Here is a 14725-nt window from a genome sequence, read left to right on the forward strand (position 1 = left end):
AGGCCACATTCACCACAGGAGAGCAGGACTGCCTAGAGCATGCCATGCACAGGGAAATGTTCTCCAGCACTCCTGATTCCTGGCCCCCCACGCTTCCCACCTGCTGAAGGTTCTGCTGATACGGTTCTGCTCATTTTTAATTAAAAAGCAGGACAAAAGCATTTGTCTCTCTCGCCAACCAGCCACCAGCAAACCTCCTGCATAAGCCCTGCAGGTTGCCCAGATGGTTTCTCCAGCAGGGCAGTGCTCTGGAGGATGGCACAGGGCACTTGTGCAGCTCTTTCCTTCACACCCATCAGGGAGCAGTGACTTTCTTCAGCACCATTTTCAAAGAGCACTGCAGTGCCTGCGTGAGTGCTGGAATGGGGGAACATCAGTCCCATCTAAACCCTGCTCAGGAGATTAGATAGCACATAATCTCCACACTCAATATTAATTACATGGAGCTGCTTGATTTAAGTTCCTATTGTCTCTGATTATCCAGACACACTGGACTATGGCTATCTTTATCCTAGAGGCAGTGACAAGTGAGCATCCTCTGCTCATTTTCTCGCTGATTAGGAACAGTGCCTGTAATTTGTTAACATCTCCTCTCCTTCAATTTAAATCTCGGGTATGCCAGGCCTCTGTATAACAATAATACATGGATTTCAGGGGTATTTATGAGAGGCTTAAAACTTAATCCTACATGAGCAAGGTAAGCCATCTCTTGGCCTGAAATGAGGCTGGAAAATCTGGTGCCATTGCTAGAGCTGAAGAAAACATGCATTAACATTGACAAGTGCCATTTGAGCACAGCCAGGCCACCATGAGCATTACAGAGCCAACTTCTGCAGCGAAGTAGAAACATCATGGGATGTGGTAGCAAATTTGGGAATGATGGGCATTCGCTCCCCATTGAAAGAACTGAATCCCAACACAGTCAGCTGGGAGTTCTGCAAACCCCAGGGCATGGGCTGCTTTGCAAAAATATGGGTGCAAAAATCTTTGTTATACAGGGGAAAAAGTGCTATTGGAAGGCAGGAATACCAGACCCTGAGTGACCATAATGCTTGCAGTAGTCAGCCCATCCCCAGCTTTGGGACTTGGGGAAATTGCTGGGAAACCAAATACCTTGCAGAGATCCAGCTCATATCCAAGAAGGCTCAAAGAGGAAGTGGACCATCTCAGAGAACAGATGGGTTTCTGTGATGCCCCGAATACTACTTTGCACAAAGAACACACAAAGTTATTGCTTCTCCTTCCACATGCCCTCCCCCCCAGGTACACAGGACAGCACTCAGCTGTGGTAGCACGCAGACATGTCTCTTACTTTTTTCTTGCTGCAGTAGATCTGCCACTTCTTCTCTGCCGGCAGGGCAAACATAGCTTCTCTGTGCTTGTCGGTGAGGTCAAGTTCATCCTGACAAGGGGAAAAAACAAACCACATGAGTACACAGCACAGTGATCACACACACAACCCCCCAGGCGAGCGACGCTGAGCAGTGGCAGTCCTACCGCATCACCCCCTGTCCTGCACCTATTGACTTACCAGGTCAATACGTTAATTATCATCCTGTGATTGCTGACCTCTCTGTGACTCCTGGGTGGCAGCCGGCTGATGGGAGGAAGGAGCTGTAAAACTCTGTCTGGCTCCTTCCAGACATCACCTAAATTGCTTCTAAGGCAGCAGCAGCTCAGAAAGGACATCAGTACACCAAGAGCCCAGCAGTTACATCTTCACACACAGAGCTGAAGCTCCAAGGGACTTGTGTCGAAAGGTTTTTTGGCTTTTCGTATGTTAGCTAATAATTTTAAAAAGCACTTTTTCCTAATAACTACGCTTCATAAAGAGATACACCCCCTCCATCAAAAGTGCATATGTACTACATAATGCCTTGCAGAGATCAAGCCATCTTCTGACTGAGATCTTGGTTTATGTGGTTTTATTTTAAAGGGCACATCCATTTTGGACTTTGAGGCCTCAGTTAGCAGCGTGCCCTCCACTGGGATGCCCAAGTATTATCAAAGCCTCGTCGCTTCCTGCTGCTAGATGTAGGTCAGAGCTTTTATCAGAGAACAAACTAAATAAAGCATTCTGGCAGGGCTGCGAGGCTCATTTCTAAAGCCAACATCGATCCTACAGCTGTGGATGTCTCTGAAAGCCACCCCCATCGATGACAAGCCTTTTGCTGGAGGGGTGCTGGCACAGCAGTGGGAGCACTGGAGATGCTGCACAAGGTCACAGGAGAGGCATATTGTGGCCTGCAGCCAACTCATCCCACCCAGTCTGTGGATTTAACTAAGAGGATCCCCATTAAAATTACACTCTTAATTCCTACACACTTAATTCCAGCAACTAAAAAGCTATGGGAAAAAAAAAAAAAAAGCTGCACAGAGACCCTTAAATTGCTCCTGCTTGAATAATAACACTTACAAACTAATTGTTTTCTCCATGCTGGTAGACTCTGGTACCACAACCAAAGGTAAAAGCTCCATTGGGTGAAGGCTGAACAGGAAGCCTAAGGGTAGAAATGATCCCTACATGAGGAAGCCCACAGGCCATGAAGAAATCCAGCTGATTTAATTAAAGCTTACGTTGCATCCAGTATTTGAGGAAGGGAGACTTCAGCTTGTAACCCAAACACGACATGCCACATCCTGAGCATCTCTGAGAGGAGGGACAGCTGCAATTTCACCTACATATCCACTGCAGGTAATGACTCCACTTCCCAATAATTTGCTCCTCAAAAGGAAATGTATGATGGAGCTTCATTGGTTACACATGCATGGAGGAGCTTTGCCTTTGCCTTGACTTTCTCTTCCATGTCAATTGACCCTTCAGTGGGGGGCATCCCCCCACTGAGCACAGCTGATGCACGGGGAGCTCTGGAAGCAGGCTTGCAAGGGAAACACCTAGCAGCAATTCATCCTGTTCAAATACAACCCTTTGAATGAGGATGCTGGGGTGGGTGAGAGAAGATGAGGGTTCCGTGATGGATATCCACCTCTGCGGTGAGGGTCACCCCAGCATGACCCAGCACCTCCCTGCCACCTGAACCCCCAGGCACAGCTGTGCTGAGAGGCTCAGGAAAATGTTCATTGAAACATTTCACATACCCAAACCCTAAAAACAAGACTTGTGCAAACACGAAGATTTACTAACCAAGAGAAAATATAAACTGAGCTAAAGCTTCAGCAGTAGTAAGAAAGAACAAAGCGGAAGAACATTTAAGGTGCTGGCATTTAACAATATCCCAACACATCCAAATAAGGTACAGAAATACTTCTAAGCCTCACACAGTACACTCCATTGTGCCCAAGCTCTAACAGTAATCTAATGAGTTATCACAGCCCTGCATCCCTCAGAAACACCTACTAATGATGTCTTGAAGGATGCTTGGGAGAGGTGTTTAAATAAATAACGAGTGGCAAGCAGTGAATACAAAACCCCTCATAATCACACAGTGACTAATAACTGTTATTCTGAGCTGTAACAACGACTTAACCATGAGGAAGGAGATCTCTGCTGTTAGGATATGCATGGGAATCCCTGCACCTGCCCCAGCCTTGCAGGGTTTGACGCATCGCAGTGCTCACAGATGAGTATCTCAGCACTCCTTGGCCCCAAGCAGGCTGCTCACAAACCATCCTTTAGACTCGAGATGATCAACAGAGGAGACAAAACCCAATCATCTTCCAGCTGTTCACAGGCAATTGTACCAACTCCAGGATGAGAAAACCATCTGCAATTGCACTGCTGAGTTACGACAGAGTAGTTGGGCACAACCTCAAACCCATCCACACCTTCCAATTAATAAGCATGAACTCAATAATTAGACGCTTCTAAGCAGCAATTAATTTTATAGGGCATTTGCAAACCATACACTGCAATTCTAGCACGTGATGTTGGCAATGGTCGAAGAAGACAGCCCGGGGTTAGTGTCCATCCCCATCCACCACTTTCACCTCTTCACCAGCTCTGCCCCTTTGCACCTGGCTGTCTCCCACAGCCAGAGCTGCCAACTTTGCTATTTTAAAGATTCATCTGGAATCAGGTCAAAGGCACGTAAAATAACAGCCTCATTTTGCTACCAAAAGGAAGTCTCTGCCCAGAGTGTTTTTACTGGAAAGAGATACGCTGCTTTTAAATATTTATCCCGTACAGCTAAACTCTTAACCTTTAGATCAGGAAACATGTTTCCACATTAAATCTTCATTTGAATATGATTTAAAAAGCAACAACAGCAACAACAAAGACCTCATAGGGGAGATGTGACTCGGAATTTATGCTATTTCTAGGATATAAAATACAGCCATACTGCTTGCCTTGCTAATGGCTCAGGGCTCTCTTCTCGCACCAAGCAAACCTCTCTCTCTGTGCACGAGTGCATGGCAAAAGCAGGTCCATGCTGTTCTCCTAAAGCTACTTTAGTTACATATGGACCAAACTGGAGTTTTCATCCCTCCTTCCCTCCCTCCACCTGTCCCTTGCAGGTTGCACAGTGGTGCTAAAGGGAGAGTTGCCCACAGTCCTGACATCGTCAAGCCAGCAATTGGGTAGAATGGGGAACCCAGGCAATAAGGATGCACCCATGGATGGAAGTATGAGGGCTGAGGATTAAATAGCAAACAAAGAGTCCTGCTGAGTGGTGCAGGGACAGAAAGAGCTGTGAAGTTTCAAGCTGTCTGTGGTGGGAAGGGAGATCTGACTATCTCCAAGGTGGGAGACTCCTCAGCTTCTCTGTTTCGCAGTCAGTGCAGTCTCTGAGCATGGCTTAAATGCAAACCCAGATCAGAGCAAAGGGAAGCACTGCTGCTGAAATAACTAGCTAATTGTCCAAGAGGACAGGGCATCAAAGTGCAGCCCCGGGCTGCTGCAGACACTTGTGCCACACTGGAAATTTTAATGAGCATCTTCCAAGGGCCATTGCCTTTCACTGGGGAAGCGGCAGGAAGTGAGGAGGTGGCTGGGGCTGCCAGCTCTGTGATAGGAGATCAGCAGAGGGAGGGGGCAGCAGGGTGGAATGGCTTTAGGTCACAATTGGAGCACCGGAGATACATATAAAGAGTGGTTTGAATGCTAAGATTAGGCAGGACAGACCAGGCGTGAAACTGAAGAGCTGGAGACCGAAGCACCCGTGTTCCTTCCCTTTGCTATTCTCTACTCCATGGGGTTGCAGAAATGGGACACAGTGCTGTGTGCACCATCTGCTATGTCAGAGAGGAACGTGCAACTACCATTGGGTTGTCCTTTACAGCCCATGAACTCCACTCTCCACTCTGCAAAAAGTAGGGAGGATAGATTAAATAACAGATAATTAAATAACCAGAGAGGGTTTGCAACTCCCGGAATATTTTCAGAGGTAGTAGGAAACATGATGAAAAATTTATCATCAGTCTGACATACCTTTCAGGCTGATTAATTGTGCAATGGCGACATGTGGAGGAGATGGAGAGAAAGGAGGTTATTTGGTGTCAGAGTTGAAATAAAAATTCATGAAAAGGATGCTGGTTTGTTTGGGGCTGATATATACAAGTGTGCATACATATATATGCATATATAAGAGGAAGGTTTTCACCCAGAGGGTGGTGATGCACTGGAACAGGTTACCCAAGGAGGCTGTGGATGCCCCATCCCTGAAAGCATTCAAGGCCAGGCTGGATGTGGCTCTGGGCAGCCTGGTCTGGTGCTGGTGACCCTGCACATAGCAGGGGGTTGGAACTAGATGAGCAGTGTGGTCCTTTTCAACCCAGGCCATTCTAGGATTCTATGATATAGAAAGCCATCCTAGACCAATAAAAGAACAACATAACAAACAAGTGAATGAACTCCTGACAGATGAGCACAGAGACTTTGGAAGCTTCTGTGTAAGGCTGCAAGGACACCAGTGAGACTGCAGCTCACAGCCAAGATCTCTGTCCTTAAATATACACAGAGAGATCCACGATTGCCTAAAGAATAACAATAACAACAAAAACCAGGAGAAAAAAGAAACAAGTGGAACTTGTGGTGCTAACTGGTACAGCATGGGAAATGAAAAAAAGACAAAAAATTGCCTGTTGAAGTCTGCATCAGCTTCCTTTCTCAGGGGTCATATCGCTTTCTCACCCTCTTCCAGGCATTCTTCTCCAAGTTCATCAATGTGATTTATCCAAGAATGTTGCAGTGTCAAGGGAAACAGCAATCAGCATTTTTCCTCCCGTACCTCATCTAATCTTCTTCCTCCGAACAAACACGCTGCCTCTCTGGGAGGCTGCTGCACTCACTGCTGCTCCCGGCCATGATTTACAATGGCACATAGCAAATTTTCTTTTCCAGTTGTTCTCTTCAAGAAACAGACTTATTAATCAGAGGCCACTACAGCTGTATGCAAACAAAACGACACCTTCAAACACAGTCTGAAGGTAGTGCATCCTGCTGTGCCGCTCCTTTAAGCAATTACAGCTCTCAATGTAGGCAGACTTAGCTTAACTTTTTATTTAAAACATGGAGCTCTTTCGCTTTTAGTACAAGTAATAAAAATACCTCCTCTCTAGCACACATTTTTCCAGCCATGGTGCTCTAAGGACTTAAACCAGCCCCCAGACAGGCTGACCTGAGCCACTGTTATCATATATGTTTCCAATTTATTCACAGCAACTGGCACCTGGAAATATGGGCCATGACCAAAAACCAACTGTTTATGTTTATTAATGAATAAGCATAAGGGATGGAAGATTCATATTCGTTTTGCCTTTATCATTTAATGAATGCTTTGAAGAACGGAAATTGCCTACAGCAAGGCAATGAGCAGCAACAACGCCTCCTCCCACATTTAATTTGGAGTCCTAGATTAGAAAGGAGAGACCCCAATCCATCCTGCTTTGCAGCTTTCAGTTACTGACCTGAATGCATTGGACAGACATAAACAAAATAAATATTCCTCTCCTCTCCTGCAGGAAAGATTATGGCCATCAATATCTGATTTAGCCCTTCAATAAACTACTGCAGCCGCTTTGTGTTCCATCAGTTCAGACACCCAACTGAGGCAGAGTGCTTTAGCATTATTTCATCTAATTAACTACTTCAATAGTCCGTAAGTTCAGATTTTAAAGTTGTTCACATTCCAACACTGATGAATTATCAGTGTGGGTTTCTCCATCATTTTGTAGTCATGTGAAACCACATATATGCATATTTTTAATTTATTGAGCTCAGCCTTCCATGACCTTTTCACTGACATCATCTGGGAAACCTTTCTCCCATTTTAATTAAACACTTCTGCAGCCTGACTTACTGTACAAAGCACCCTAAAGCAAGGACTGCGTTGATCTAAAGCAGTTCTCCCCATATGGGCTCTCCTCAATCTAAAGCCCTGCAGGTGGATGGTCAGAGAGCTTCTTCCACACAATTGGACCTAAACCCTGAAAGCAACAAAATAAGATGTGTTGGCCCATTATTTGTTACTGAGATTGCTAAAATGGATTAAACTGAAGTTAACCTCAGCTGAACATGACTGCCCTTCATCTGGTGCAGCTCATAGCATAATGTGCCTCTCAGCTCCTGCCAACAGACCTGTGATGGGCTGGTATTGGGCCCAGTGTTATTTGGGATCCCCTTCCCAACACTGTCCCTCTGAACTTCTCTGCAGGTATGTGGATGAGCTTTAAAACACAACCTAACAATAAATCTACTCATTTTTCTCTCACTTAACCAATACCTTTTGTAAGTTAAGCTCCAAGCCAAGCCGATATGCTTCATAGGAAAGAAGTGTTGTCACTCCACTTTGCACTGCAGATGTGCTATTTGCCTTCCCTGCAAAGCACCGCTTGCAAGGAACCAAATGGAAAGACATCCGCTAAAAACACTTGGTTTTAGGTGCTTTTAAGGAAGCTAAACCCCTCAAACATAGGTATTGTTTCACATGTTGGGAAGCCTCAAAGGCACAATCTGACCTTGGCCATGGCTGTGCACCAGGGAAGGAAGAGATCCTGCTTTCAGCAGATACCACAGCAGCACAGACAGCTTTCCTACTGCTTCCCACTGAGGATGGCAACAAAGTAAAATCCACACAGAGTTCAATCCTGCCCTTGACTCTTGCAACACCACAGTGTGAGCAGGGGGGGGAGCAAAAAAAGGCTGGAGCAGATGCCTGACCAACTAGGCCGGTACCTCTGTGGTGACTCCTATGGGGCGCTGGTGCAAGCTGAAACCTGGAACGCCCCAGTAAACATCACCGAAGCATTACCAAACCAGCTACACAGTCATCTCACAGTGATGTGACCTCCTCTTTTATGGAGTGCAAAGAGGAAAGCACTTAGCAGGTAGACCATGTAATTTTTCCACTTCAGCTGTACTTCTCACTGAAACAAAGGGCTTTTCTTATTCGCACTGTGGGTTCATGTTGTGCTGTAACACAGCTCCTTCCTAACGTCACTGCTGGGGAACAGCGAGCCCTTCAGAGCCAGGTGAGCCCCCATGCTGCTTTGTAGCTGTAGCAGACTTCGCAGTTACATGGATGCTTCAGTCAGAACACAGAGCTCCTTGCTGGATTATTTTATTCGAGTGCATAAGGCACTTGTAATTATCCCTTATTTCCTCACCGAGGAGGTGTGCGACGCCTGTAGCAGACCTGCCAAAACACATCGGAAGGCATTGAGCCCAAATGCATCACACCACGAGGCACCAAGAGCCAGCGGGTGTCCTGAGGCCTCCTGGAAGATAGAAGATGCAATGGAAGATGGTTTCAGCACTGTGAAGCAGTTCTCAAGATCCTGAAGTTCCTAGCCAAGCAAAAAGGCAGCGGAAAAGGACAGCTGACCTGGGAGCATGAAATGCAAAGCCCTGCTTTGCATTTGATCCCTCAGCTGTTCCTTAAAAGCCATGTTGTTTTGCAAGGCCAAAACCCTCATGCATTCTCCTTACTGGATTAGAAGCTGGGAGAAAAGCACATTACTGAAGTTCCTGAGTAAAACCTGGTGATGAACTCACAGAATCACAGGGACTGGACGGGACCTCTGGGGATCATCCAGTCCAACTCCTGCTCATGCAGCTCCCTATAGTAGGTTGCACAGGAAAGGTGCAGGTGGGCTTTGAACTTCTCCAAAGGGGACTCCACAGCCTCTCTATGTAACTTATTCCAGTGCTCTGCCACTAACACAGTAAAGTTTTTTTTCTCATCTTCACATGGAACATTCTATCTTGTAGTTTTTGCCCTTGTCCTCTTGCTGGGCACCACCTGACCCTCACCCTTTAGATATTTATAAAGACCAATGAGATCCTCTCTCAGTCTCCTCTCCTCCAAGCTGAACAGCACCAGGTTTCTCAGCCTTTCCTCAGAAGGGAGATGCTCCAGGCTCCTATTCATCTCTGTAGCCCTTCACTACAAAGAAGTACCACACTTGTGAAAGGATTTTACCTCCACACTATTTCTACTCAGGATGTATTTATTGGCTCATACAGGCACTATTTCTCAAGCTGTGCCAGAGCCCATGTTCAATACAAAGAACATACACGTGTTCCACTGAAAGAAGCAATAAAACTACACCCAGAACATCTCAGCCAAGCGCACAACATCTTCAGCCACAGACCAATCCCTCATCTTGAAGCATTTCAAAGGCAATGCAGAGCTAATCACTGTGCCCAGGGATGCTGCTGCACCCAAAGAGCAGCTCTGTCACCTCTGATGAAACGCATCAGTTGCCATGAGTACAGCAGAATGCAAATGCTGTAAAAAATATTGTACATTAAGCAACTTTTGCTTTCTTCCTCAGCCTCCCAAATTTCCAACACTTCACTAAATGGTAGAGAGCAGTGTAGTGAACCTTCACATCTCTATGTATGTGCATCACAGCACATCAACCCTCTAGAGATCCCTGTGATGGAAGTCACAAATACCCTACAGCATCAACCACCCGATGGATGCGTCCCAGGGAATGGGATCACTGCACAGCCACTCACCTCCTGATGTCATATCCACCACTCTCTGAAACCTGCTGGATCTGGGGATGAAGGACCCAGGGAAGGATACATGCTCTGGCTTTATAGGTTATGTCTGAAAACAGGGCAGCTGTGCATCATGGATGGAATGCAGGGCTAGATGAAGGCTGCATGAATTTATTCTGCATTGCTAAAAATGAGTACAAAGTGAAAAGGTTGGGGATCAATCACTGGAATTTCCTAATAGTCCAGGTGTCTGGGAGGACAAGTCTCCAGGGATGGCCAAAGCAGCATTTTCTATGAGCCCTTCCCTCTACCCACAGAGATGCCAGGTGGGAGAGAGACATAAGACCTGCCTTGTGCTCCAGGGGCAAGCAGAACTCTGATCTAAAGAACCAACCACAGCACTGCTGGGATGATGACAGCACCACAACCTGTCCTACCAGGCTACGGGGTGGGGAGATGAGACACAGTAATGGGTAACTCAGTGTTGAAACTGCTTACAAACCAGCTGCCTTACCCAACAAGAGTAATGGAAAGCGCATGTACAAAGGTGCCCTGCTCTTCCCACCCCCTCAATCCCCTCCAAACACACCCCAGGGGTCCTGGGCCCAGATGGGGACTGCCCACACTCGTGCTGACCTTCCCTGCCTGATCTGTTCATCCCTCCACCCAGCCATGAAGCGCACATCCCGCAGGGCCGAAGCACACCACCACACACAGTGCTTCATTAAAAGCCTCAGAGTGACAAGGAGTGTTAAGCAGATATAAAGGACATCAGTCATTTACCCATCTGGTGGAAAGTCTAGTTGCTGGCAGAAAATAGACAAGATTGTTACGGTGAGATCCACCATATGGCACCATTATGCAGAGCTTTGCAAGTGCTTTCTCTGAGCGTGCAAGCAAGATTTTAGCCTTTGAAGAAACGCCGTATTGTTAGCCCAGATACACAGGAGCCTTTTGAAAGAAGCTGCGGCAGATGGCTCAGCTTTGTTCCCTGTGTTCGAAGGCAGCTCGTCAGGACGTGGACATCCCCCCTCATGGGCACAAGGGATGGGCAGTGTTAGCATTGCCTCCCAGGACTGGTGTTGGTGTCACTTTGAGGACACATGCATGCCACCATACACCATGACACACTAAGCATCATGATGGAGGACCAGAGGATGCTGGAAGTGTAGAAACAGCCTAAATCCAATGGGTGCTGCCGGAGATACCACACTCTGCAAGCTCTGCCCAACCTTGATGGGATGCAGTGGTTTCAATGCAAGAAGAGCCGCACAAAACCATCAAGCCTCATCCCAGCAAAGAGAAATACAAAACACTAAATGTTGCTGGAATACTCTGCTTTTGTCAGTGACTCCATACCAGCACCTGCTCCTCCCTGGGTGGCTGAGCCTGGCCGGAGCCCCAGCAGGACACAGGACAAAGGGAAGCCTTTCAAGTGGGGCCGACGCCTGCTTGAGCGACATCCCAACAATACCCCAACGAAAACCCATTCAACTCTGGTGAGGGGGAAGGAAGGGAAAGGGGAAAAGTTGCTCCGGGAGGAAATGGTAATCAGTCACTGACCACAGCCACAGCATTTCCATGTGCTCGGAAACAGCACTGCCTGCTCCTGTTGCTGGCTGGGATGGGATGCATTGTACCCGTGGTCCAGGCTGCAAATGGGGCATGTTTTCTGCTGGAAAAGCACCTGCACAGCCACAGCATGAAAATAAAACTACTCTCCAGCAGTTAAAATTCAGTGTCTACATACAGGGCAGGCTGTAAAACACATGGCAGGAAAGCAAAACAAGCTTCTAGCTAACCATGGGGATACAACTGCTGGCTTAAACCTCTCAGCAGCACAAGCCCTCATGTTTTGCTGCTGGCCCAGCACAATCACAGTTTCTTTCTGAAGGTTATTGGACTCAGATGAGCAGGCACACTTAAAAACACCCAGAGTCTTAAGGATTTTTGGCAGGGCTGCTCCAAAAAGAAAGGTTTTGCCCTTTGATGCTCAAGGTCTGCAGAGTGGGGACCTTGTGCATTATTTGATTGTGTGGGAGGACTGTCCCCAACAGTGACCAAATCCAGGACCAAAATCTTCCCCATGTACCACTCCAAGCCTGGGCTAAAGGGAACAAGTGGTTCAGAAAAGTCTCCATGAAGCCACAAGAGAAGAGTTGGCAGAGCACCAACCTGAGCTGGCAAAGCCTCCAGGTCCCCTCCAGCCCCTCTGACTGCTTTCAACCCAATGATCAAGAACACTGAGCCCTTTGGAGGCAGCTCTGGTCCCACAGAGTGGACACATGCTGCCCTGTGTCAGACACTCAAGTGTGACCCGGCAGCACTGGGGCCACGGTGCTGAGCAGCAACATGGGGCTCGGCAGGCATAAAGTTCAACCTGGAGCCTCTGAGCATTTTCTTCCAAATGTTACACAGTGGGTTTATACAGAAACAGTGGGATAGTTTCCAAACCATTTAGCTAATGCTGAAATTTAATACCCAGCACCAACAGGTTATGGAGAATAAGAAGGAGCTAGTTGTAACTGGGGCGGGGGGGTGGAGGGAGCTGTGTCTTTACTCCTCAAAATGCCTTTTGGGGGAGTCTGCCCTCATGCACCCATAGGGATCAGATCAGCCTTCCTTTCCTTTCAGGCTCAGATAAATAACATTTTTTTGGTACAAACCAAGGGGCTGCAGCTGACTGCATAGGAGCACAGCGGGGACATGCTGCCTGTCCTTCCCAAATGGCTCCAAGCCTCAAGGGAGCCAGCACAGCTCCCGCTGACCCCACTCCTGCTGCAGCAGCTGCCTCCCAGCTTTCTTCTCAGCAGCAGCTGGGGGAAAAAAAAAGCAAAACTTTGGCAGCACGGAGCAAGGGAAACACCACAGGATGCCTGGGTCCGGCTGGTCCCCAGCAGCTCTGGCCTTGCTGCACGTGCAGCAATATCTTCACAGTGTGTCCTGTGCTGGAAGCATCCACCCAAATCTGGGGGGGGGATGCTCTGAAAATCACCTGGCAGCCCACTCTGTCCTATTGCTCATAGAGAAAGTCCTTTGGGATAAACATGTTCTGGAGTGGCCTGGATCACCAAATCCAGTGACTGATGAGACATGCTTCTCATGAAGTGGGACCAGCCAGCACCACAGCATGACCTTCTAACTCCTGCTATACAGCAAAACATCGCACAGAAATTCCATTTCATTGTCAAACCAGCTCAAAGAGGAGCATTTCTGGTCCATCTAACAAGCCATAGAGAAATGTGAGAGGAAATTATAGCTTCTTTTTGCTGATGTCTTTTGTTCTCGTTGATCCATCTTTTTCAGAGTTTGAGTACCAAGGGACAAAGAAACAATATCTTGACTCTCTGAACATCAGTTTAGACTGTTACCAAGGAATCCTGCAAAGCAGAGTGCCGGGCAAGGAAATCTGTTTTGCAACTACAGGGGATGAGCAGTTTTTCCAGCTCTGACACCACTGTATCACCCCAGCCTCCAGGGGTGTGCAAAGCAAGATATGAGCCCTGCTGCTACCTGCCCTCAGAGATCAGTATTTTCCAACAAGAAAGGGAAACCACCCCCAGCTGGCAGTATTGCATGGAGGAGCAGAGCTCAAGGTTCAGCCCTCAACCACTCACAAGAGCAGCTCCTGATGCACCCTTCATATCAAAACCTGCCTAAAAACACTATCCCAAGCATGTCCTCACTGGACAGACTAGAAGGAGGGAGGGGGAAAAAAGGGAAAAGAAAATATACAATGCACTTTACTTACCACCAGCTCGGTGAACATGACATCCAGCTCCTCCACTGGTGGCATGGGCAGCGCGGGCTCCATGGTCTGCAGGGCGAAGCTGCTGTCATTGCGCAGCCGGTACGTGATCTCGGGGTGGTCGCTGCTGCGAAAGCAGCAGAAGATGAAGGAGATCCCCCGACCGCTCCTCTTCCTCGGGGCCATGGCCGAAACGCTCCACGTCCCTCCCTGCTGGGCGCTAGATCCTGCGGAGAGAGGACAGAGAAGGCTCTGGCAGCCGCCCTGCAGCGCTGCGCTCCCGTCCTGCAGAGAGGAGGAATTAGAGCCACCCACGCACTCGGCTCCGAGGGGAAGAAAGGAGACCGTTTACGTGCCAAATATTTCTGCTCAGATTTGACATTTATGGTCCGGGCAACCTTGAGGACCGTGCTAATTCAAGAGATGCCTTTGCTTGCCTTGTGTGGATGCCATCAGAGCAGGAGGACATGCTGGTGACCCCACGCTTGCAGCTCCGCAGTGTACCAGGTCCTGACCCCCTGCCATCACTGCAAATCCCAGCGCAAACCCTGCTCACGTCCTCACACCACACTGCTCCTGCGGGCCCAGCAGCCAGACCAGCCCGGTGACAGCGCGTGGTATATTTGGGATGCTGTGGCCAGGAGCAGCTGGATGCACACTGCGTCCTCAGCACATCAATACCTCATACAGATCAAGAAGCATTGAGCTGTCGAGCACATAAATATCCTATGTAACTCCACCGCACTCTTAAACATGCTCCTAAACATCCACCAGCAGCCGCCAGTTGGGAGGCTCTTTTTCACGGAAAGTTTTACTTGGTTCTAATTAGATAAACCCTACTTGGAATTCCAGTAAATATTTACAAGACATGAATTTAGCTGATAAAAATCACACGGTACCGGTAGCTCAGACTTTCCTACGCAGTGCTTACGTGGAGCATTACTCAGTTTGTTCGGTTTTGCTGATTTCTCAAGCTCACATCAGGAGTGATGCCTGTGGCAGGAGGGTAAACACGCAGCAGCCAGCATGACAGAAATGCCACTTGGTGCCTGGCCCGACAGATTATGGCA

General features: G+C 47.9%; 1 protein-coding gene across 1 annotated transcript in view; it reads right to left on the minus strand.

The window, feature by feature from the left end:
• The window catches only part of DAAM1 (dishevelled associated activator of morphogenesis 1), an 87562-nt gene that overhangs the window by 33289 nt on the left and 39548 nt on the right, over positions 1 to 14725 (minus strand). Inside the window, exons 2-3 of the mRNA XM_015865786.2 lie at positions 13659 to 13882; positions 1313 to 1402 (exon numbers count right to left, since the gene is read on the minus strand). Of these exons, the coding sequence (XP_015721272.1) occupies positions 1313 to 1402; positions 13659 to 13841 (273 nt within the window). The 5' untranslated portion in view covers positions 13842 to 13882. The remainder of the gene's footprint in view (positions 1 to 1312; positions 1403 to 13658; positions 13883 to 14725) is intronic.

The sequence above is a fragment of the Coturnix japonica genome, chromosome 5, assembly GCF_001577835.2.
Source record: "Coturnix japonica isolate 7356 chromosome 5, Coturnix japonica 2.1, whole genome shotgun sequence".
Taxonomy (NCBI): domain Eukaryota; kingdom Metazoa; phylum Chordata; class Aves; order Galliformes; family Phasianidae; genus Coturnix; species Coturnix japonica.